This window comes from Alligator mississippiensis, chromosome 15 (genome assembly GCF_030867095.1).
Source record: "Alligator mississippiensis isolate rAllMis1 chromosome 15, rAllMis1, whole genome shotgun sequence".
NCBI classification, from domain to species: domain Eukaryota; kingdom Metazoa; phylum Chordata; order Crocodylia; family Alligatoridae; genus Alligator; species Alligator mississippiensis.
Window position 1 is genome coordinate 15,194,523 of NC_081838.1, and position 25,045 is coordinate 15,219,567.

At 47.2% G+C, this 25,045-nt stretch overlaps 4 protein-coding genes across 4 annotated transcripts; all 4 read right to left on the reverse strand.

Annotated features, from left to right (window-relative positions):
- Positions 1-4,368: 4,368 nt before the first annotated feature.
- Positions 4,369-5,465, reverse strand: LOC132245721 (beta-keratin-related protein-like). The gene has a single exon (XM_059718578.1). The coding sequence runs from the start codon at positions 5,415-5,417 to the stop codon at positions 5,022-5,024; it is 396 nt and encodes a 131-aa protein (XP_059574561.1). The 5' UTR covers positions 5,418-5,465; the 3' UTR covers positions 4,369-5,021.
- A 5,351-nt stretch (positions 5,466-10,816) lies between these two features.
- On the reverse strand, positions 10,817-11,913 carry LOC132245723 (beta-keratin-related protein-like). Its single transcript, XM_059718580.1, has one exon. The coding sequence runs from the start codon at positions 11,863-11,865 to the stop codon at positions 11,470-11,472; it is 396 nt and encodes a 131-aa protein (XP_059574563.1). The 5' UTR covers positions 11,866-11,913; the 3' UTR covers positions 10,817-11,469.
- A 5,349-nt stretch (positions 11,914-17,262) lies between these two features.
- Positions 17,263-18,365, reverse strand: LOC132245759 (beta-keratin-related protein-like). The gene has a single exon (XM_059718607.1). It carries the CDS (start codon positions 18,315-18,317, stop codon positions 17,922-17,924), a length of 396 nt encoding a protein of 131 aa, XP_059574590.1. The 5' UTR covers positions 18,318-18,365; the 3' UTR covers positions 17,263-17,921.
- Positions 18,366-23,715: 5,350 nt separating this feature from the next.
- LOC132245754 (beta-keratin-related protein-like) lies at positions 23,716-24,812 on the reverse strand. The gene has a single exon (XM_059718602.1). It carries the CDS (start codon positions 24,762-24,764, stop codon positions 24,369-24,371), a length of 396 nt encoding a protein of 131 aa, XP_059574585.1. The 5' UTR covers positions 24,765-24,812; the 3' UTR covers positions 23,716-24,368.
- Positions 24,813-25,045: the final 233 nt, after the last annotated feature.

The following is a 25,045-nucleotide window of genomic DNA, read 5'->3' on the forward strand; positions in this document are numbered from 1 at the left end:
AGCTATTCAGGATCTGTCTGCTACACGACCTACTGAAATGCACGGGCTAGCTTCCAGTGAACTTAATGAGTTCTGGTTCCTTGTTAAGGAGCCAAGTGCACTATACAATGGAAGGTCATCGTCACACCTATGGGTAAATCCAACTAAATCCTTTACTCTCTATTCCCACCATGACGGAGATTTCAGGCTGTTGATGCCCATCTTGGGAACTTACACTTATGGCAAAGAGTTGGCACGTGGTCTCTGAGGAGGTGCTTCCTTCACATTTACTGCAAAAACCTCTGCTCTTTTCCTCCTTTCATTCCTATATAATATAGTTTACTGTTGTTAGTTCCGCAGTAAATACCTGACGCATAATGCCAAGTACCTTGGTGCAGGTCACTTGGGTAGTGCTTGCTGGGGCTGCATAGAGGTGAAGGAAGTATTACGGAGTTTCACCGTCCTCGTGTGCCACTTGCATAAAGCCCTTGAGTCGAAAGTAGAAAATGGTGCCCCAGTTTTAAAGTGATGTTACTTGCATCTGATTTCTTTTGTTTTCTTTTCCTTCACATGAAAATGACTGATCTCTTTATCTCCATTACCCTCTGGTTCTCCCCCATGTCCTGAAGGAGTTAAAGCATAAACCTTGCTTCAGTCCTACTGAAAGAAAGGAAGTCCGTAGGTTGGGTGGTAAAGTTCTTAGAGTCCAGCCTCTCCTTAAGGTGTGACCAAAGTGTCATCATGTTATGCAGCTAAGAATATAATAGTGATAAGGAACCCCTGAAAGGGCAACGCATTTTGGTTGTAGGGACTCATGCATAAATGTTTCTTCCTTCTCTTCCGTCTTGCACCACACTTGGTGATTCCTGTTACTGTCTGGTGGAATAGTTTCCAAAAAGTTTTCCTAGTTGTGGTAATTGGTGGGCGTGAACTTCCTAATCATTACTCCATGATTTTGGCACCTACAGAAGGGATTGGTCATCAAACACATCCATTCCTTAGGTTGCTTTGAGGCTAAAATTGCTTCGCCATTGCAAACATGGCTTACTTTGCAACTTTCAAAGACACATGTAGAGAGAACACAGACAAGGTCCTTAGCTGTCTGTCTTTGGTGGAGTCGTGTATGTTTAAACCAGTCAGGGATCTTAACACTATATTTCCTGAAACTCCAGAAATGGGCTTTCAGCTGTATTGATGGAGAGGTATATATAGCAGTTGTTTTTTTGTTTGTTTTTTTATTTTTATTTAGTTTATACATATGGCTGAATCAGCCAATTGGCTCTGGCTTGCTGGAGGAGGTTGCTATTTAGAGCTTCTATGCTCTAAGGTGTGGTAAGAAGAAACTTCACATTAACGGTCCTTTATGCAAACCTTCAGCACTTCTGGGTTTTCATACCTGCTTCCAAAGATGTTGGATCCCTTCAAAGATGGATGCTGTAGGTTCAGTTGGTGCTATAAGATGTTGTTCCCTTTCAGATGAGAGGAAGTATTTTGCTCCAGAGTTAACTAGAGAGAGAGAAAGCTCCTTCCTGTGATATGTGAGGTGAGGATGGAGTGGGCTGAGGCTCTTGGGCACGGCTCATGCCAATGGATCCCCAAAATCCATGGGCCTGGGGCACGCTGGGGGCCCCTGGCACCAGGGGCAGAGGGTGGTAAGTCTCAGATCACGGTTTGGGCTTGGGGGTGGCAGGGGTCACAACCAAGACATTCTCAGGCACCAAGTGAAGGCTGTGTGCCTGGTGTGAAAGGGCATACTGGGCTGCAAGGTAGAGGAGCTCCAGAGTCAGGCTTCACTGTGTCCCCTTCCTGGGCAGGAAAGGAAGAGGCCCTGCAGGTAAGGGCCCAAGAAACCCCAGCCTGTAGCCAAGGCCTGGGCATGCATGCCAGGGCTGGGAGTACATTTTCTGCCACCCCTTGTGTAGGCTGAGCCCTTGACTGCCAAGGCAGGGGTACTCTTGCTCTGGTTGGAAGCCTTGGAGAGGTCCTTTCACCCCATAGAGGAATGGAAAGTGGCCAAGGCTACTCCCTTCCTCCCCAAGAAGGCAGCCAGGAATGTCCCTTATTCAATCCTTTCCTGCCTGAGTAATGTTTCTCCTCTGAGAGGCCTTAGAGAGACTTGTCAAATGATACTCCAGAGCTCTGAACTGCCTAGTCCCTATGTGTCCACCTCCCCTGTTTACACGTGTGCTCTGGCAGCTCTAAGGCCTTCACAGGCCTCCTTCAGCTCCAGACACTGTGAAAGCACTGCCTTGCACTGCAGCAATGCCTTCTCTGTTTAAATGCTTTCTCCATGGGAACTTCTCAACACAACCATGCAATGCAGGAAAGTCTTGACTCTGCAGTAGGTGAGGAGATAATTAGGGTGTAGGAACGAATTCACTGTGCCCAAATCTTCTGGTGAGTCAGGGGAAAGGCAGGGACAAGAGCCCAGGGACTCTTCATTGATATTCCCATCTCTCGTAGTCACACACAAGAGCGTAGTATGGCTTCCTGGGCTCTTTTGATTGCATGTGCACAAGCAGGAGACACCATGGCAAAAGTTCTCCTGCAGAGCCGTCTGGTGCACCCGTCAGCAGTGTCTCTGGTGGCTTTGTGACTGGGGGCAGGAAGGAGCCCGGAGCAGTTCACTGCCATGTTTCTAGGCCATGTGGGAAGGCTGGGCTTGAGAGCAGTGCTCCCTAGCAGCTCTGGGGCTAGGAGGTAGGTATCCCTGAAAGGGCAGTCTTATCCTCTGAAGCTGCCCAAGTGCTGAGGGGAGGATTGTGTCTTCCGAGATTCAGATGGGGAGCTACGGACCCGCGGTGACTGGGAACATAGCCGAGCATTTAGCAAGCTGAGCTGTCTTGTAAATCTGACTTCCACAGGTATATAAAGGAAATATTCCTGCCTCCAGCACCCTCTGTGTCCCACTGGAGGGCCTTGCCTAGCGTATTGTTCGCTTTCTACCAGATGCCCCTCGTTCAGTTGGCTCATTATGCTTGATGGCATCGTTAGTCGTGTTTGAGTGTTATGTCTTCAATTAAGCCCCTAGGAGAATGGCAGCTTTTTTTGTAGACACTGTTTTACATCTGTCCCATGCAACCTAAGGGTATTGCCCAGAAGAGTCTGTGATCTGCTTCAGGTGTTCTCAGAGGACCTTGGATAAGTACAGCATGGAGCAGGGTGGGCAAATGGACTAGTTTCCTTTTACAGCTTCACTCTCAGCATGCTGAGCCATTCTCTGAGGCTTCGGCGTGCGGCACTGGTTTCTTAAGCTTGTATCAGCAATGTGTGCTAATGAGTGAAAAACTAGCCTTTGGCCAGTTCCTCATATAATGCCCTTTGTCACCGTTCCCTTTACTTCGAAGGAGCTACAGAGCTCATGTCAGAGGTAGAGCTGCATGGAAAGCATTCAGTTTAGAACAAGAAGTCGAGGGTTGCTGTGTTGGGTCCCAAAACTCTCCCACGTCTTCTCTGACAGCATCCTATAGATATTTGGGAGAAGCGTATAACAACTTTGGAACATGTGCTCCTGTCAACATGGAGAGGCTGAGATGCATGTAGGCATGGGAAGGACATATACATTTGTTCCACTTATAAAAACAAAACAAAGCCACCTGTAGCCCCTTTGTCCCTTCAACAGATAAAGGCCCACTCAATTCGTCCTCTAATCTATCTGGTGCAGGATTTCTCTCCTAGTCCTTGAATGATGTGTCTGAGCCCCCATGAACCACATATTAATGTGCCATGCATCCTTGATGTCAGACATTTGCTAGAGCTGGAGAGATCCTTCAACACTTAGGTCCACATCGTTCAGCTGCTCTAAAAAAGAAAGGCCAAATTTCTAAACCCAATTTCTTTTGATAGAGGTCTTTTCCCAGAGCTTACATTTTCTGAGGAAACATATATATGGAAAAAAAAAAAATCTGCAGAAAAATTTTGAAATGTTGATACCTTCCCCCAAACAGGAATCGTTTCCAACACCTATATATCCAGGTATTAATACCAGTGAATAGTGGGTGTAGACGGTCTGAGCTGATAGCTTCTTTTAGTGGTTTGCAATAGCCCAGATGTGGACTGTTCAGCAGTACAGCCCACACTGATCATGAAACATCTGCATTGGACTATGCACACGAACCTCTGGTCAACATCTGCAAGTTCTTGTCCACTCAATAACCAGTGCATTGCTGCTCCATACCACAGGTGAAGTTATGACGGGGGAAGGTTATTTGTGCTGGTTGTTTGCAATGCCATTGATCATTTCAAGGACTTGGTTCTTATATCATTGGCATGGGACAGTGGGTTATAGGCAGTGCGCAGCACTACCAATACTTCTCCTGAGAGAGATGTACTACAATGAGTGGTTTATAAAACAAAAGGTAAAGAGGCAAGTTAACCAAAGTCTGATAATTTAGTCTGATTTGTTTTAATTAGAATGAAAAGAGAAACATACATTTTCAACGCAAAAAAGTGAGACATTGAAAGAACATAGTTCCAGAGATTGAAACAGTTCTACAACCAATCCCCCACTCCCAGGAGCTGCATGTGCACAAGGCGGTCTTCTTTTTTTTCTGGCAGTGATAGGCTTCAACAATCCCACTCTGAGGAAGAATAAGTGCTTTCAGTGAGGAGAGAGAGAGAGCTTTACAAGGAAAGCACCATTTTCCTATTCTGCACTTTACATGTTGACATGCATTTTCTTAAAAGGTAAAGGCCACAGACAGATGATACACCTTGGCACACATGGTCGCATTGGATTGGCTGTTAATTCCTTGCTACATCACTCTGATCATGGGGAGTGGATCTTGGATGATTGCATACCTGGTCTGCTACGTGAATAAGGCCATATCAACATCATTTGGAAAGAGATGGAGTACTACAGAAAAGAGAACTTCATGCACTGGATAGAGTTTCAAAGCTCCTGAGCACCCTTGGCTCCCACAATAAATAGAAGCAGCGGGTGTTTTGTGCCTCTGAAAACAATGTCCCTCTGCTCATTCCAGAATCTGAATCTTATTACCCATTTCTTGGCATTTTTTTTCCCCCAAAATATTCCTGCTGCTTTAGCATGGCCCACAGCCTCCATAGCGGTATCTGTTGAGCTGACGGGAATAGGAGGGGTAGGAGTACCCGGTGCCCACTGAGCCTCTGTACCCCAGGTAGCCGCCGGCAGTGTATGGGCCGCCAATGCACTGGGGTTCTGAGGTGCCCACGTAGCTCTCCTGGGGGCACGAGGCGAGGATGGGTCCGGGGAAGGTGATGGCCACTGGGGGTGGGTAGACCACGGCTCTGGAGTCACCGCAGGATGTCACGCAGGGCTCGTTCCAGGCATCGGCATATGGCCGCGGGCAGGTCACCTCACAGGGGTTGTAGCAGCGGGAGCTGATCAGCTGTCCGTAGGAAGACATGTTCCTGCAGTGGAGGTTGGCCTGAAACACAGGAGGGAAAGAGGGGAACATAACGCACGTGAGGAATCAGAGTTCAGCTCCTGCAGTCGTGTGCTCTGCTCTAGGAGCCTGCGGTCTCCAGGGATTAGGTGACTTTGTTGTTTGCTTCCATCTTGCTGTCTTCCTCAACTTCTAGTGTGAAAAACCTCCTAAGCAATGCCTCTGAAGCCTTTGTGCGCAACCTCCCTTCTGCCCACATCAAACAGCACATCTTGCAGACACATGCAGAAGCCCAGGCTGTAGAGCCCACCTGCAAGGCCCGGGAAACACTTGGGCAGCTGGCCTGAGCTGAGTGCTGCACTGCTCAGGTGTACGAGCATGAATCGCTGAGCAGCAATTTAAAACCAGCACCACTGTGTGTGCAGGCAGAGACAGCTACACTTCAACAAGAGGAGACATAGCGTGATCCACGAACCCCTCCGACCCAAAGAGCAGAAAAAGGCCCCAATAGGATGAATCCTCACAGTGTTTTGGCAGAATTCATCTAAAGCAGTTGCTAAAGCAATGTATTCACAACCAGAAGAAGGTATTGAGAGATGTCCAACTTACTCGGTTTGCTGGAGTGGAGAGGTGATGAGATGTGGATAGAGGATCCCTGAGTAGTGACTGCTTTTATACTATTTCCCATCTTGCCCGGAGGATGGGAGATGCCCTGGATGGGAAAGGTGTTGATTAGTAACAGAAAAGAATTGATTGCACACGACACTGTAATACATGCAGATGCTTTTTTTACTCATTGCCTGTGTGTTGCCTGATAATTGCAGTTTCACTCTACACCCAAAGTTTCTTCCTCAGACATTTTAGGCTCAATTCATTTCCTCTTTGACTTGACTGGAAGGCACACAAAAGAGTTAATGCAACTTTCATGTGTTTTCTTCCTCAAAATCGCATGTTTCCATGGGAGGATCTGCTTTTATGTGGAGTTTTCTATTTTTGGTGCTTTAAAACCATGCTAGCGTTTGGTTGGGACATTACAGAATTTTTTTTTTTCACACCTCCAAGGGATGGTGTTAAAACTTTAATCTGCTGGATTTAGACACTCCAGCTATTCAGGATCTGTCTGCTACACGACCTACTGAAATGCACGGGCTAGCTTCCAGTGAACTTAATGAGTTCTGGTTCCTTGTTAAGGAGCCAAGTGCACTATACAATGGAAGGTCATCGTCACACCTATGGGTAAATCCAACTAAATCCTTTACTCTCTATTCCCACCATGACGGAGATTTCAGGCTGTTGATGCCCATCTTGGGAACTTACACTTATGGCAAAGAGTTGGCACGTGGTCTCTGAGGAGGTGCTTCCTTCACATTTACTGCAAAAACCTCTGCTCTTTTCCTCCTTTCATTCCTATATAATATAGTTTACTGTTGTTAGTTCCGCAGTAAATACCTGACGCATAATGCCAAGTACCTTGGTGCAGGTCACTTGGGTAGTGCTTGCTGGGGCTGCATAGAGGTGAAGGAAGTATTACGGAGTTTCACCGTCCTCGTGTGCCACTTGCATAAAGCCCTTGAGTCGAAAGTAGAAAATGGTGCCCCAGTTTTAAAGTGATGTTACTTGCATCTGATTTCTTTTGTTTTCTTTTCCTTCACATGAAAATGACTGATCTCTTTATCTCCATTACCCTCTGGTTCTCCCCCATGTCCTGAAGGAGTTAAAGCATAAACCTTGCTTCAGTCCTACTGAAAGAAAGGAAGTCCGTAGGTTGGGTGGTAAAGTTCTTAGAGTCCAGCCTCTCCTTAAGGTGTGACCAAAGTGTCATCATGTTATGCAGCTAAGAATATAATAGTGATAAGGAACCCCTGAAAGGGCAACGCATTTTGGTTGTAGGGACTCATGCATAAATGTTTCTTCCTTCTCTTCCGTCTTGCACCACACTTGGTGATTCCTGTTACTGTCTGGTGGAATAGTTTCCAAAAAGTTTTCCTAGTTGTGGTAATTGGTGGGCGTGAACTTCCTAATCATTACTCCATGATTTTGGCACCTACAGAAGGGATTGGTCATCAAACACATCCATTCCTTAGGTTGCTTTGAGGCTAAAATTGCTTCGCCATTGCAAACATGGCTTACTTTGCAACTTTCAAAGACACATGTAGAGAGAACACAGACAAGGTCCTTAGCTGTCTGTCTTTGGTGGAGTCGTGTATGTTTAAACCAGTCAGGGATCTTAACACTATATTTCCTGAAACTCCAGAAATGGGCTTTCAGCTGTATTGATGGAGAGGTATATATAGCAGTTGTTTTTTTGTTTGTTTTTTTATTTTTATTTAGTTTATACATATGGCTGAATCAGCCAATTGGCTCTGGCTTGCTGGAGGAGGTTGCTATTTAGAGCTTCTATGCTCTAAGGTGTGGTAAGAAGAAACTTCACATTAACGGTCCTTTATGCAAACCTTCAGCACTTCTGGGTTTTCATACCTGCTTCCAAAGATGTTGGATCCCTTCAAAGATGGATGCTGTAGGTTCAGTTGGTGCTATAAGATGTTGTTCCCTTTCAGATGAGAGGAAGTATTTTGCTCCAGAGTTAACTAGAGAGAGAGAAAGCTCCTTCCTGTGATATGTGAGGTGAGGATGGAGTGGGCTGAGGCTCTTGGGCACGGCTCATGCCAATGGATCCCCAAAATCCATGGGCCTGGGGCACGCTGGGGGCCCCTGGCACCAGGGGCAGAGGGTGGTAAGTCTCAGATCACGGTTTGGGCTTGGGGGTGGCAGGGGTCACAACCAAGACATTCTCAGGCACCAAGTGAAGGCTGTGTGCCTGGTGTGAAAGGGCATACTGGGCTGCAAGGTAGAGGAGCTCCAGAGTCAGGCTTCACTGTGTCCCCTTCCTGGGCAGGAAAGGAAGAGGCCCTGCAGGTAAGGGCCCAAGAAACCCCAGCCTGTAGCCAAGGCCTGGGCATGCATGCCAGGGCTGGGAGTACATTTTCTGCCACCCCTTGTGTAGGCTGAGCCCTTGACTGCCAAGGCAGGGGTACTCTTGCTCTGGTTGGAAGCCTTGGAGAGGTCCTTTCACCCCATAGAGGAATGGAAAGTGGCCAAGGCTACTCCCTTCCTCCCCAAGAAGGCAGCCAGGAATGTCCCTTATTCAATCCTTTCCTGCCTGAGTAATGTTTCTCCTCTGAGAGGCCTTAGAGAGACTTGTCAAATGATACTCCAGAGCTCTGAACTGCCTAGTCCCTATGTGTCCACCTCCCCTGTTTACACGTGTGCTCTGGCAGCTCTAAGGCCTTCACAGGCCTCCTTCAGCTCCAGACACTGTGAAAGCACTGCCTTGCACTGCAGCAATGCCTTCTCTGTTTAAATGCTTTCTCCATGGGAACTTCTCAACACAACCATGCAATGCAGGAAAGTCTTGACTCTGCAGTAGGTGAGGAGATAATTAGGGTGTAGGAACGAATTCACTGTGCCCAAATCTTCTGGTGAGTCAGGGGAAAGGCAGGGACAAGAGCCCAGGGACTCTTCATTGATATTCCCATCTCTCGTAGTCACACACAAGAGCGTAGTATGGCTTCCTGGGCTCTTTTGATTGCATGTGCACAAGCAGGAGACACCATGGCAAAAGTTCTCCTGCAGAGCCGTCTGGTGCACCCGTCAGCAGTGTCTCTGGTGGCTTTGTGACTGGGGGCAGGAAGGAGCCCGGAGCAGTTCACTGCCATGTTTCTAGGCCATGTGGGAAGGCTGGGCTTGAGAGCAGTGCTCCCTAGCAGCTCTGGGGCTAGGAGGTAGGTATCCCTGAAAGGGCAGTCTTATCCTCTGAAGCTGCCCAAGTGCTGAGGGGAGGATTGTGTCTTCCGAGATTCAGATGGGGAGCTACGGACCCGCGGTGACTGGGAACATAGCCGAGCATTTAGCAAGCTGAGCTGTCTTGTAAATCTGACTTCCACAGGTATATAAAGGAAATATTCCTGCCTCCAGCACCCTCTGTGTCCCACTGGAGGGCCTTGCCTAGCGTATTGTTCGCTTTCTACCAGATGCCCCTCGTTCAGTTGGCTCATTATGCTTGATGGCATCGTTAGTCGTGTTTGAGTGTTATGTCTTCAATTAAGCCCCTAGGAGAATGGCAGCTTTTTTTGTAGACACTGTTTTACATCTGTCCCATGCAACCTAAGGGTATTGCCCAGAAGAGTCTGTGATCTGCTTCAGGTGTTCTCAGAGGACCTTGGATAAGTACAGCATGGAGCAGGGTGGGCAAATGGACTAGTTTCCTTTTACAGCTTCACTCTCAGCATGCTGAGCCATTCTCTGAGGCTTCGGCGTGCGGCACTGGTTTCTTAAGCTTGTATCAGCAATGTGTGCTAATGAGTGAAAAACTAGCCTTTGGCCAGTTCCTCATATAATGCCCTTTGTCACCGTTCCCTTTACTTCGAAGGAGCTACAGAGCTCATGTCAGAGGTAGAGCTGCATGGAAAGCATTCAGTTTAGAACAAGAAGTCGAGGGTTGCTGTGTTGGGTCCCAAAACTCTCCCACGTCTTCTCTGACAGCATCCTATAGATATTTGGGAGAAGCGTATAACAACTTTGGAACATGTGCTCCTGTCAACATGGAGAGGCTGAGATGCATGTAGGCATGGGAAGGACATATACATTTGTTCCACTTATAAAAACAAAACAAAGCCACCTGTAGCCCCTTTGTCCCTTCAACAGATAAAGGCCCACTCAATTCGTCCTCTAATCTATCTGGTGCAGGATTTCTCTCCTAGTCCTTGAATGATGTGTCTGAGCCCCCATGAACCACATATTAATGTGCCATGCATCCTTGATGTCAGACATTTGCTAGAGCTGGAGAGATCCTTCAACACTTAGGTCCACATCGTTCAGCTGCTCTAAAAAAGAAAGGCCAAATTTCTAAACCCAATTTCTTTTGATAGAGGTCTTTTCCCAGAGCTTACATTTTCTGAGGAAACATATATATGGAAAAAAAAAAAATCTGCAGAAAAATTTTGAAATGTTGATACCTTCCCCCAAACAGGAATCGTTTCCAACACCTATATATCCAGGTATTAATACCAGTGAATAGTGGGTGTAGACGGTCTGAGCTGATAGCTTCTTTTAGTGGTTTGCAATAGCCCAGATGTGGACTGTTCAGCAGTACAGCCCACACTGATCATGAAACATCTGCATTGGACTATGCACACGAACCTCTGGTCAACATCTGCAAGTTCTTGTCCACTCAATAACCAGTGCATTGCTGCTCCATACCACAGGTGAAGTTATGACGGGGGAAGGTTATTTGTGCTGGTTGTTTGCAATGCCATTGATCATTTCAAGGACTTGGTTCTTATATCATTGGCATGGGACAGTGGGTTATAGGCAGTGCGCAGCACTACCAATACTTCTCCTGAGAGAGATGTACTACAATGAGTGGTTTATAAAACAAAAGGTAAAGAGGCAAGTTAACCAAAGTCTGATAATTTAGTCTGATTTGTTTTAATTAGAATGAAAAGAGAAACATACATTTTCAACGCAAAAAAGTGAGACATTGAAAGAACATAGTTCCAGAGATTGAAACAGTTCTACAACCAATCCCCCACTCCCAGGAGCTGCATGTGCACAAGGCGGTCTTCTTTTTTTTCTGGCAGTGATAGGCTTCAACAATCCCACTCTGAGGAAGAATAAGTGCTTTCAGTGAGGAGAGAGAGAGAGCTTTACAAGGAAAGCACCATTTTCCTATTCTGCACTTTACATGTTGACATGCATTTTCTTAAAAGGTAAAGGCCACAGACAGATGATACACCTTGGCACACATGGTCGCATTGGATTGGCTGTTAATTCCTTGCTACATCACTCTGATCATGGGGAGTGGATCTTGGATGATTGCATACCTGGTCTGCTACGTGAATAAGGCCATATCAACATCATTTGGAAAGAGATGGAGTACTACAGAAAAGAGAACTTCATGCACTGGATAGAGTTTCAAAGCTCCTGAGCACCCTTGGCTCCCACAATAAATAGAAGCAGCGGGTGTTTTGTGCCTCTGAAAACAATGTCCCTCTGCTCATTCCAGAATCTGAATCTTATTACCCATTTCTTGGCATTTTTTTTCCCCCAAAATATTCCTGCTGCTTTAGCATGGCCCACAGCCTCCATAGCGGTATCTGTTGAGCTGACGGGAATAGGAGGGGTAGGAGTACCCGGTGCCCACTGAGCCTCTGTACCCCAGGTAGCCGCCGGCAGTGTATGGGCCGCCAATGCACTGGGGTTCTGAGGTGCCCACGTAGCTCTCCTGGGGGCACGAGGCGAGGATGGGTCCGGGGAAGGTGATGGCCACTGGGGGTGGGTAGACCACGGCTCTGGAGTCACCGCAGGATGTCACGCAGGGCTCGTTCCAGGCATCGGCATATGGCCGCGGGCAGGTCACCTCACAGGGGTTGTAGCAGCGGGAGCTGATCAGCTGTCCGTAGGAAGACATGTTCCTGCAGTGGAGGTTGGCCTGAAACACAGGAGGGAAAGAGGGGAACATAACGCACGTGAGGAATCAGAGTTCAGCTCCTGCAGTCGTGTGCTCTGCTCTAGGAGCCTGCGGTCTCCAGGGATTAGGTGACTTTGTTGTTTGCTTCCATCTTGCTGTCTTCCTCAACTTCTAGTGTGAAAAACCTCCTAAGCAATGCCTCTGAAGCCTTTGTGCGCAACCTCCCTTCTGCCCACATCAAACAGCACATCTTGCAGACACATGCAGAAGCCCAGGCTGTAGAGCCCACCTGCAAGGCCCGGGAAACACTTGGGCAGCTGGCCTGAGCTGAGTGCTGCACTGCTCAGGTGTACGAGCATGAATCGCTGAGCAGCAATTTAAAACCAGCACCACTGTGTGTGCAGGCAGAGACAGCTACACTTCAACAAGAGGAGACATAGCGTGATCCACGAACCCCTCCGACCCAAAGAGCAGAAAAAGGCCCCAATAGGATGAATCCTCACAGTGTTTTGGCAGAATTCATCTAAAGCAGTTGCTAAAGCAATGTATTCACAACCAGAAGAAGGTATTGAGAGATGTCCAACTTACTCGGTTTGCTGGAGTGGAGAGGTGATGAGATGTGGATAGAGGATCCCTGAGTAGTGACTGCTTTTATACTATTTCCCATCTTGCCCGGAGGATGGGAGATGCCCTGGATGGGAAAGGTGTTGATTAGTAACAGAAAAGAATTGATTGCACACGACACTGTAATACATGCAGATGCTTTTTTTACTCATTGCCTGTGTGTTGCCTGATAATTGCAGTTTCACTCTACACCCAAAGTTTCTTCCTCAGACATTTTAGGCTCAATTCATTTCCTCTTTGACTTGACTGGAAGGCACACAAAAGAGTTAATGCAACTTTCATGTGTTTTCTTCCTCAAAATCGCATGTTTCCATGGGAGGATCTGCTTTTATGTGGAGTTTTCTATTTTTGGTGCTTTAAAACCATGCTAGCGTTTGGTTGGGACATTACAGAATTTTTTTTTTTCACACCTCCAAGGGATGGTGTTAAAACTTTAATCTGCTGGATTTAGACACTCCAGCTATTCAGGATCTGTCTGCTACACGACCTACTGAAATGCACGGGCTAGCTTCCAGTGAACTTAATGAGTTCTGGTTCCTTGTTAAGGAGCCAAGTGCACTATACAATGGAAGGTCATCGTCACACCTATGGGTAAATCCAACTAAATCCTTTACTCTCTATTCCCACCATGACGGAGATTTCAGGCTGTTGATGCCCATCTTGGGAACTTACACTTATGGCAAAGAGTTGGCACGTGGTCTCTGAGGAGGTGCTTCCTTCACATTTACTGCAAAAACCTCTGCTCTTTTCCTCCTTTCATTCCTATATAATATAGTTTACTGTTGTTAGTTCCGCAGTAAATACCTGACGCATAATGCCAAGTACCTTGGTGCAGGTCACTTGGGTAGTGCTTGCTGGGGCTGCATAGAGGTGAAGGAAGTATTACGGAGTTTCACCGTCCTCGTGTGCCACTTGCATAAAGCCCTTGAGTCGAAAGTAGAAAATGGTGCCCCAGTTTTAAAGTGATGTTACTTGCATCTGATTTCTTTTGTTTTCTTTTCCTTCACATGAAAATGACTGATCTCTTTATCTCCATTACCCTCTGGTTCTCCCCCATGTCCTGAAGGAGTTAAAGCATAAACCTTGCTTCAGTCCTACTGAAAGAAAGGAAGTCCGTAGGTTGGGTGGTAAAGTTCTTAGAGTCCAGCCTCTCCTTAAGGTGTGACCAAAGTGTCATCATGTTATGCAGCTAAGAATATAATAGTGATAAGGAACCCCTGAAAGGGCAACGCATTTTGGTTGTAGGGACTCATGCATAAATGTTTCTTCCTTCTCTTCCGTCTTGCACCACACTTGGTGATTCCTGTTACTGTCTGGTGGAATAGTTTCCAAAAAGTTTTCCTAGTTGTGGTAATTGGTGGGCGTGAACTTCCTAATCATTACTCCATGATTTTGGCACCTACAGAAGGGATTGGTCATCAAACACATCCATTCCTTAGGTTGCTTTGAGGCTAAAATTGCTTCGCCATTGCAAACATGGCTTACTTTGCAACTTTCAAAGACACATGTAGAGAGAACACAGACAAGGTCCTTAGCTGTCTGTCTTTGGTGGAGTCGTGTATGTTTAAACCAGTCAGGGATCTTAACACTATATTTCCTGAAACTCCAGAAATGGGCTTTCAGCTGTATTGATGGAGAGGTATATATAGCAGTTGTTTTTTTGTTTGTTTTTTTATTTTTATTTAGTTTATACATATGGCTGAATCAGCCAATTGGCTCTGGCTTGCTGGAGGAGGTTGCTATTTAGAGCTTCTATGCTCTAAGGTGTGGTAAGAAGAAACTTCACATTAACGGTCCTTTATGCAAACCTTCAGCACTTCTGGGTTTTCATACCTGCTTCCAAAGATGTTGGATCCCTTCAAAGATGGATGCTGTAGGTTCAGTTGGTGCTATAAGATGTTGTTCCCTTTCAGATGAGAGGAAGTATTTTGCTCCAGAGTTAACTAGAGAGAGAGAAAGCTCCTTCCTGTGATATGTGAGGTGAGGATGGAGTGGGCTGAGGCTCTTGGGCACGGCTCATGCCAATGGATCCCCAAAATCCATGGGCCTGGGGCACGCTGGGGGCCCCTGGCACCAGGGGCAGAGGGTGGTAAGTCTCAGATCACGGTTTGGGCTTGGGGGTGGCAGGGGTCACAACCAAGACATTCTCAGGCACCAAGTGAAGGCTGTGTGCCTGGTGTGAAAGGGCATACTGGGCTGCAAGGTAGAGGAGCTCCAGAGTCAGGCTTCACTGTGTCCCCTTCCTGGGCAGGAAAGGAAGAGGCCCTGCAGGTAAGGGCCCAAGAAACCCCAGCCTGTAGCCAAGGCCTGGGCATGCATGCCAGGGCTGGGAGTACATTTTCTGCCACCCCTTGTGTAGGCTGAGCCCTTGACTGCCAAGGCAGGGGTACTCTTGCTCTGGTTGGAAGCCTTGGAGAGGTCCTTTCACCCCATAGAGGAATGGAAAGTGGCCAAGGCTACTCCCTTCCTCCCCAAGAAGGCAGCCAGGAATGTCCCTTATTCAATCCTTTCCTGCCTGAGTAATGTTTCTCCTCTGAGAGGCCTTAGAGAGACTTGTCAAATGATACTCCAGAGCTCTGAACTGCCTAGTCCCTATGTGTCCACCTCCCCTGTTTACACGTGTGCTCTGGCAGCTCTAAGGCCTTCACAGGCCTCCTTCAGCTCCAGACACTGTGAAAGCACTGCCTTGCACTGCAGCAATGCCTTCTCTGTTTAAATGCTTTCTCCATGGGAACTTCTCAACACAACCATGCAATGCAGGAAAGTCTTGACTCTGCAGTAGGTGAGGAGATAATTAGGGTGTAGGAACGAATTCACTGTGCCCAAATCTTCTGGTGAGTCAGGGGAAAGGCAGGGACAAGAGCCCAGGGACTCTTCATTGATATTCCCATCTCTCGTAGTCACACACAAGAGCGTAGTATGGCTTCCTGGGCTCTTTTGATTGCATGTGCACAAGCAGGAGACACCATGGCAAAAGTTCTCCTGCAGAGCCGTCTGGTGCACCCGTCAGCAGTGTCTCTGGTGGCTTTGTGACTGGGGGCAGGAAGGAGCCCGGAGCAGTTCACTGCCATGTTTCTAGGCCATGTGGGAAGGCTGGGCTTGAGAGCAGTGCTCCCTAGCAGCTCTGGGGCTAGGAGGTAGGTATCCCTGAAAGGGCAGTCTTATCCTCTGAAGCTGCCCAAGTGCTGAGGGGAGGATTGTGTCTTCCGAGATTCAGATGGGGAGCTACGGACCCGCGGTGACTGGGAACATAGCCGAGCATTTAGCAAGCTGAGCTGTCTTGTAAATCTGACTTCCACAGGTATATAAAGGAAATATTCCTGCCTCCAGCACCCTCTGTGTCCCACTGGAGGGCCTTGCCTAGCGTATTGTTCGCTTTCTACCAGATGCCCCTCGTTCAGTTGGCTCATTATGCTTGATGGCATCGTTAGTCGTGTTTGAGTGTTATGTCTTCAATTAAGCCCCTAGGAGAATGGCAGCTTTTTTTGTAGACACTGTTTTACATCTGTCCCATGCAACCTAAGGGTATTGCCCAAGAGTCTGTGATCTGCTTCAGGTGTTCTCAGAGGACCTTGGATAAGTACAGCATGGAGCAGGGTGGGCAAATGGACTAGTTTCCTTTTACAGCTTCACTCTCAGCATGCTGAGCCATTCTCTGAGGCTTCGGCGTGCGGCACTGGTTTCTTAAGCTTGTATCAGCAATGTGTGCTAATGAGTGAAAAACTAGCCTTTGGCCAGTTCCTCATATAATGCCCTTTGTCACCGTTCCCTTTACTTCGAAGGAGCTACAGAGCTCATGTCAGAGGTAGAGCTGCATGGAAAGCATTCAGTTTAGAACAAGAAGTCGAGGGTTGCTGTGTTGGGTCCCAAAACTCTCCCACGTCTTCTCTGACAGCATCCTATAGATATTTGGGAGAAGCGTATAACAACTTTGGAACATGTGCTCCTGTCAACATGGAGAGGCTGAGATGCATGTAGGCATGGGAAGGACATATACATTTGTTCCACTTATAAAAACAAAACAAAGCCACCTGTAGCCCCTTTGTCCCTTCAACAGATAAAGGCCCACTCAATTCGTCCTCTAATCTATCTGGTGCAGGATTTCTCTCCTAGTCCTTGAATGATGTGTCTGAGCCCCCATGAACCACATATTAATGTGCCATGCATCCTTGATGTCAGACATTTGCTAGAGCTGGAGAGATCCTTCAACACTTAGGTCCACATCGTTCAGCTGCTCTAAAAAAGAAAGGCCAAATTTCTAAACCCAATTTCTTTTGATAGAGGTCTTTTCCCAGAGCTTACATTTTCTGAGGAAACATATATATGGAAAAAAAAAAAATCTGCAGAAAAATTTTGAAATGTTGATACCTTCCCCCAAACAGGAATCGTTTCCAACACCTATATATCCAGGTATTAATACCAGTGAATAGTGGGTGTAGACGGTCTGAGCTGATAGCTTCTTTTAGTGGTTTGCAATAGCCCAGATGTGGACTGTTCAGCAGTACAGCCCACACTGATCATGAAACATCTGCATTGGACTATGCACACGAACCTCTGGTCAACATCTGCAAGTTCTTGTCCACTCAATAACCAGTGCATTGCTGCTCCATACCACAGGTGAAGTTATGACGGGGGAAGGTTATTTGTGCTGGTTGTTTGCAATGCCATTGATCATTTCAAGGACTTGGTTCTTATATCATTGGCATGGGACAGTGGGTTATAGGCAGTGCGCAGCACTACCAATACTTCTCCTGAGAGAGATGTACTACAATGAGTGGTTTATAAAACAAAAGGTAAAGAGGCAAGTTAACCAAAGTCTGATAATTTAGTCTGATTTGTTTTAATTAGAATGAAAAGAGAAACATACATTTTCAACGCAAAAAAGTGAGACATTGAAAGAACATAGTTCCAGAGATTGAAACAGTTCTACAACCAATCCCCCACTCCCAGGAGCTGCATGTGCACAAGGCGGTCTTCTTTTTTTTCTGGCAGTGATAGGCTTCAACAATCCCACTCTGAGGAAGAATAAGTGCTTTCAGTGAGGAGAGAGAGAGAGCTTTACAAGGAAAGCACCATGTAGCTTTTCCTATTCTACACTTTACATGTTGACATGCATTTTCTTAAAAGGTAAAGGCCACAGACAGATGATACACCTTGGCACACATGGTCACATTGGATTGGCTGTTAATTCCTTGCTACATCACTCTGATCATGGGGAGTGGATCTTGGATGATTGCATACCTGGTCTGCTACGTGAATAAGGCCATATCAACATCATTTGGAAAGAGATGGAGTACTACAGAAAAGAGAACTTCATGCACTGGATAGAGTTTCAAAGCTCCTGAGCACCCTTGGCTCCCACAATAAATAGAAGCAGCGGGTGTTTTGTGCCTCTGAAAACAATGTCCCTCTGCTCATTCCAGAATCTGAATCTTATTACCCATTTCTTGGCATTTTTTTTCCCCCAAAATATTCCTGCTGCTTTAGCATGGCCCACAGCCTCCATAGCGGTATCTGTTGAGCTGACGGGAATAGGAGGGGTAGGAGTACCCGGTGCCCACTGAGCCTCTGTACCCCAGGTAGCCGCCGGCAGTGTATGGGCCGCCAATGCACTGGGGTTCTGAGGTGCCCACGTAGCTCTCCTGGGGGCACGAGGCGAGGATGGGTCCGGGGAAGGTGATGGCCACTGGGGGTGGGTAGACCACGGCTCTGGAGTCACCGCAGGATGTCACGCAGGGCTCGTTCCAGGCATCGGCATATGGCCGCGGGCAGGTCACCTCACAGGGGTTGTAGCAGCGGGAGCTGATCAGCTGTCCGTAGGAAGACATGTTCCTGCAGTGGAGGTTGGCCTGAAACACAGGAGGGAAAGAGGGGAACATAACGCACGTGAGGAATCAGAGTTCAGCTCCTGCAGTCGTGTGCTCTGCTCTAGGAGCCTGCGGTCTCCAGGGATTAGGTGACTTTGTTGTTTGCTTCCATCTTGCTGTCTTCCTCAACTTCTAGTGTGAAAAACCTCCTAAGCAATGCCTCTGAAGCCTTTGTGCGCAACCTCCCTTCTGCCCACATCAAACAGCACATCTTGCAGACACATGCAGAAGCCCAGGCTGTAGAGCCCACCTGCAAGGCCCGGGAAACACTTGGGCAGCTGGCCTGAGCTGAGTGCTGCACTGCTCAGGTGTACGAGCATGAATCGCTGAGCAGCAATTTAAAACCAGCACCACTGTGTGTGCAGGCAGAGACAGCTACACTTCAACAAGAGGAGACATAGCGTGATCCACGAACCCCTCCGACCCAAAGAGCAGAAAAAGGCCCCAATAGGATGAATCCTCACAGTGTTTTGGCAGAATTCATCTAAAGCAGTTGCTAAAGCAATGTATTCACAACCAGAAGAAGGTATTGAGAGATGTCCAACTTACTCGGTTTGCTGGAGTGGAGAGGTGATGAGATGTGGATAGAGGATCCCTGAGTAGTGACTGCTTTTATACTATTTCCCATCTTGCCCGGAGGATGGGAGATGCCCTGGATGGGAAAGGTGTTGATTAGTAACAGAAAAGAATTGATTGCACACGACACTGTAATACATGCAGATGCTTTTTTTACTCATTGCCTGTGTGTTGCCTGATAATTGCAGTTTCACTCTACACCCAAAGTTTCTTCCTCAGACATTTTAGGCTCAATTCATTTCCTCTTTGACTTGACTGGAAGGCACACAAAAGAGTTAATGCAACTTTCATGTGTTTTCTTCCTCAAAATCGCATGTTTCCATGGGAGGATCTGCTTTTATGTGGAGTTTTCTATTTTTGGTGCTTTAAAACCATGCTAGCGTTTGGTTGGGACATTACAGAATTTTTTTTTTTCACACCTCCAAGGGATGGTGTTAAAACTTTAATCTGCTGGATTTAGACACTCCAGCTATTCAGGATCTGTCTGCTACACGACCTACTGAAATGCACGGGCTAGCTTCCAGTGAACTTAATGAGTTCTGGTTCCTTGTTAAGGAGCCAAGTGCACTATACAATGGAAGGTCATCGTCACACCTATGGGTAAATCCAACTAAATCCTTTACTCTCTATTCCCACCATGACGGAGATTTCAGGCTGTTGATGCCCATCTTGGGAACTTACACTTATGGCAAAGAGTTGGCACGTGGTCTCTGAGGAGGTGCTTCCTTCACATTTACTGCAAAAACCTCTGCTCTTTTCCTCCTTTCATTCCTATATAATATAGTTTACTGTTGTTAGTTCCGCAGTAAATACCTGACGCATAATGCCAAGTACCTTGGTGCAGGTCACTTGGGTAGTGCTTGCTGGGGCTGCATAGAGGTGAAGGAAGTATTACGGAGTTTCACCGTCCTCGTGTGCCACTTGCATAAAGCCCTTGAGTCGAAAGTAGAAAATGGTGCCCCAGTTTTAAAGTGATGTTACTTGCATCTGATTTCTTTTGTTTTCTTTTCCTTCACATGAAAATGACTGATCTCTTTATCTCCATTACCCTCTGGTTCTCCCCCATGTCCTGAAGGAGTTAAAGCATAAACCTTGCTTCAGTCCTACTGAAAGAAAGGAAGTCCGTAGGTTGGGTGGTAAAGTTCTTAGAGTCCAGCCTCTCCTTAAGGTGTGACCAAAGTGTCATCATGTTATGCAGCTAAGAATATAATAGTGATAAGGAACCCCTGAAAGGGCAACGCATTTTGGTTGTAGGGACTCATGCATAAATGTTTCTTCCTTCTCTTCCGTCTTGCACCACACTTGGTGATTCCTGTTACTGTCTGGTGGAATAGTTTCCAAAAAGTTTTCCTAGTTGTGGTAATTGGTGGGCGTGAACTTCCTAATCATTACTCCATGATTTTGGCACCTACAGAAGGGATTGGTCATCAAACACATCCATTCCTTAGGTTGCTTTGAGGCTAAAATTGCTTCGCCATTGCAAACATGGCTTACTTTGCAACTTTCAAAGACACATGTAGAGAGAACACAGACAAGGTCCTTAGCTGTCTGTCTTTGGTGGAGTCGTGTATGTTTAAACCAGTCAGGGATCTTAACACTATATTTCCTGAAACTCCAGAAATGGGCTTTCAGCTGTATTGATGGAGAGGTATATATAGCAGTTGTTTTTTTGTTTGTTTTTTTATTTTTATTTAGTTTATACATATGGCTGAATCAGCCAATTGGCTCTGGCTTGCTGGAGGAGGTTGCTATTTAGAGCTTCTATGCTCTAAGGTGTGGTAAGAAGAAACTTCACATTAACGGTCCTTTATGCAAACCTTCAGCACTTCTGGGTTTTCATACCTGCTTCCAAAGATGTTGGATCCCTTCAAAGATGGATGCTGTAGGTTCAGTTGGTGCTATAAGATGTTGTTCCCTTTCAGATGAGAGGAAGTATTTTGCTCCAGAGTTAACTAGAGAGAGAGAAAGCTCCTTCCTGTGATATGTGAGGTGAGGATGGAGTGGGCTGAGGCTCTTGGGCACGGCTCATGCCAATGGATCCCCAAAATCCATGGGCCTGGGGCACGCTGGGGGCCCCTGGCACCAGGGGCAGAGGGTGGTAAGTCTCAGATCACGGTTTGGGCTTGGGGGTGGCAGGGGTCACAACCAAGACATTCTCAGGCACCAAGTGAAGGCTGTGTGCCTGGTGTGAAAGGGCATACTGGGCTGCAAGGTAGAGGAGCTCCAGAGTCAGGCTTCACTGTGTCCCCTTCCTGGGCAGGAAAGGAAGAGGCCCTGCAGGTAAGGGCCCAAGAAACCCCAGCCTGTAGCCAAGGCCTGGGCATGCATGCCAGGGCTGGGAGTACATTTTCTGCCACCCCTTGTGTAGGCTGAGCCCTTGACTGCCAAGGCAGGGGTACTCTTGCTCTGGTTGGAAGCCTTGGAGAGGTCCTTTCACCCCATAGAGGAATGGAAAGTGGCCAAGGCTACTCCCTTCCTCCCCAAGAAGGCAGCCAGGAATGTCCCTTATTCAATCCTTTCCTGCCTGAGTAATGTTTCTCCTCTGAGAGGCCTTAGAGAGACTTGTCAAATGATACTCCAGAGCTCTGAACTGCCTAGTCCCTATGTGTCCACCTCCCCTGTTTACACGTGTGCTCTGGCAGCTCTAAGGCCTTCACAGGCCTCCTTCAGCTCCAGACACTGTGAAAGCACTGCCTTGCACTGCAGCAATGCCTTCTCTGTTTAAATGCTTTCTCCATGGGAACTTCTCAACACAACCATGCAATGCAGGAAAGTCTTGACTCTGCAGTAGGTGAGGAGATAATTAGGGTGTAGGAACGAATTCACTGTGCCCAAATCTTCTGGTGAGTCAGGGGAAAGGCAGGGACAAGAGCCCAGGGACTCTTCATTGATATTCCCATCTCTCGTAGTCACACACAAGAGCGTAGTATGGCTTCCTGGGCTCTTTTGATTGCATGTGCACAAGCAGGAGACACCATGGCAAAAGTTCTCCTGCAGAGCCGTCTGGTGCACCCGTCAGCAGTGTCTCTGGTGGCTTTGTGACTGGGGGCAGGAAGGAGCCCGGAGCAGTTCACTGCCATGTTTCTAGGCCATGTGGGAAGGCTGGGCTTGAGAGCAGTGCTCCCTAGCAGCTCTGGGGCTAGGAGGTAGGTATCCCTGAAAGGGCAGTCTTATCCTCTGAAGCTGCCCAAGTGCTGAGGGGAGGATTGTGTCTTCCGAGATTCAGATGGGGAGCTACGGACCCGCGGTGACTGGGAACATAGCCGAGCATTTAGCAAGCTGAGCTGTCTTGTAAATCTGACTTCCACAGGTATATAAAGGAAATATTCCTGCCTCCAGCACCCTCTGTGTCCCACTGGAGGGCCTTGCCTAGCGTATTGTTCGCTTTCTACCAGATGCCCCTCGTTCAGTTGGCTCATTATGCTTGATGGCATCGTTAGTCGTGTTTGAGTGTTATGTCTTCAATTAAGCCCCTAGGAGAATGGCAGCTTTTTTTGTAGACACTGTTTTACATCTGTCCCATGCAACCTAAGGGTATTGCCCAAGAGTCTGTGATCTGCTTCAGGTGTTCTCAGAGGACCTTGGATAAGTACAGCATGGAGCAGGGTGGGCAAATGGACTAGTTTCCTTTTACAGCTTCACTCTCAGCATGCTGAGCCATTCTCTGAGGCTTCGGCGTGCGGCACTGGTTTCTTAAGCTTGTATCAGCAATGTGTGCTAATGAGTGAAAAACTAGCCTTTGGCCAGTTCCTCATATAATGCCCTTTGTCACCGTTCCCTTTACTTCGAAGGAGCTACAGAGCTCATGTCAGAGGTAGAGCTGCATGGAAAGCATTCAGTTTAGAACAAGAAGTCGAGGGTTGCTGTGTTGGGTCCCAAAACTCTCCCACGTCTTCTCTGACAGCATCCTATAGATATTTGGGAGAAGCGTATAACAACTTTGGAACATGTGCTCCTGTCAACATGGAGAGGCTGAGATGCATGTAGGCATGGGAAGGACATATACATTTGTTCCACTTATAAAAACAAAACAAAGCCACCTGTAGCCCCTTTGTCCCTTCAACAGATAAAGGCCCACTCAATTCGTCCTCTAATCTATCTGGTGCAGGATTTCTCTCCTAGTCCTTGAATGATGTGTCTGAGCCCCCATGAACCACATATTAATGTGCCATGCATCCTTGATGTCAGACATTTGCTAGAGCTGGAGAGATCCTTCAACACTTAGGTCCACATCGTTCAGCTGCTCTAAAAAAGAAAGGCCAAATTTCTAAACCCAATTTCTTTTGATAGAGGTCTTTTCCCAGAGCTTACATTTTCTGAGGAAACATATATATGGAAAAAAAAAAAAATCTGCAGAAAAATTTTGAAATGTTGATACCTTCCCCCAAACAGGAATCGTTTCCAACACCTATATATCCAGGTATTAATACCAGTGAATAGTGGGTGTAGACGGTCTGAGCTGATAGCTTCTTTTAGTGGTTTGCAATAGCCCAGATGTGGACTGTTCAGCAGTACAGCCCACACTGATCATGAAACATCTGCATTGGACTATGCACACGAACCTCTGGTCAACATCTGCAAGTTCTTGTCCACTCAATAACCAGTGCATTGCTGCTCCATACCACAGGTGAAGTTATGACGGGGGAAGGTTATTTGTGCTGGTTGTTTGCAATGCCATTGATCATTTCAAGGACTTGGTTCTTATATCATTGGCATGGGACAGTGGGTTATAGGCAGTGCGCAGCACTACCAATACTTCTCCTGAGAGAGATGTACTACAATGAGTGGTTTATAAAACAAAAGGTAAAGAGGCAAGTTAACCAAAGTCTGATAATTTAGTCTGATTTGTTTTAATTAGAATGAAAAGAGAAACATACATTTTCAACGCAAAAAAGTGAGACATTGAAAGAACATAGTTCCAGAGATTGAAACAGTTCTACAACCAATCCCCCACTCCCAGGAGCTGCATGTGCACAAGGCGGTCTTCTTTTTTTTCTGGCAGTGATAGGCTTCAACAATCCCACTCTGAGGAAGAATAAGTGCTTTCAGTGAGGAGAGAGAGAGAGCTTTACAAGGAAAGCACCATTTTCCTATTCTGCACTTTACATGTTGACATGCATTTTCTTAAAAGGTAAAGGCCACAGACAGATGATACACCTTGGCACACATGGTCGCATTGGATTGGCTGTTAATTCCTTGCTACATCACTCTGATCATGAGGAGTGGATCTTGGATGATTGCATACCTGGTCTGCTACGTGAATAAGGCCATATCAACATCATTTGGAAAGAGATGGAGTACTACAGAAAAGAGAACTTCATGCACTGGATAGAGTTTCAAAGCTCCTGAGCACCCTTGGCTCCCACAATAAATAGAAGCAGCGGGTGTTTTGTGCCTCTGAAAACAATGTCCCTCTGCTCATTCCAGAATCTGAATCTTATTACCCATTTCTTGGCATTTTTTTTCCCCCAAAATATTCCTGCTGCTTTAGCATGGCCCACAGCCTCCATAGCGGTATCTGTTGAGCTGACGGGAATAGGAGGGGTAGGAGTACCCGGTGCCCACTGAGCCTCTGTACCCCAGGTAGCCGCCGGCAGTGTATGGGCCGCCAATGCACTGGGGTTCTGAGGTGCCCACGTAGCTCTCCTGGGGGCACGAGGCGAGGATGGGTCCGGGGAAGGTGATGGCCACTGGGGGTGGGTAGACCACGGCTCTGGAGTCACCGCAGGATGTCACGCAGGGCTCGTTCCAGGCATCGGCATATGGCCGCGGGCAGGTCACCTCACAGGGGTTGTAGCAGCGGGAGCTGATCAGCTGTCCGTAGGAAGACATGTTCCTGCAGTGGAGGTTGGCCTGAAACACAGGAGGGAAAGAGGGGAACATAACGCACGTGAGGAATCAGAGTTCAGCTCCTGCAGTCGTGTGCTCTGCTCTAGGAGCCTGCGGTCTCCAGGGATTAGGTGACTTTGTTGTTTGCTTCCATCTTGCTGTCTTCCTCAACTTCTAGTGTGAAAAACCTCCTAAGCAATGCCTCTGAAGCCTTTGTGCGCAACCTCCCTTCTGCCCACATCAAACAGCACATCTTGCAGACACATGCAGAAGCCCAGGCTGTAGAGCCCACCTGCAAGGCCCGGGAAACACTTGGGCAGCTGGCCTGAGCTGAG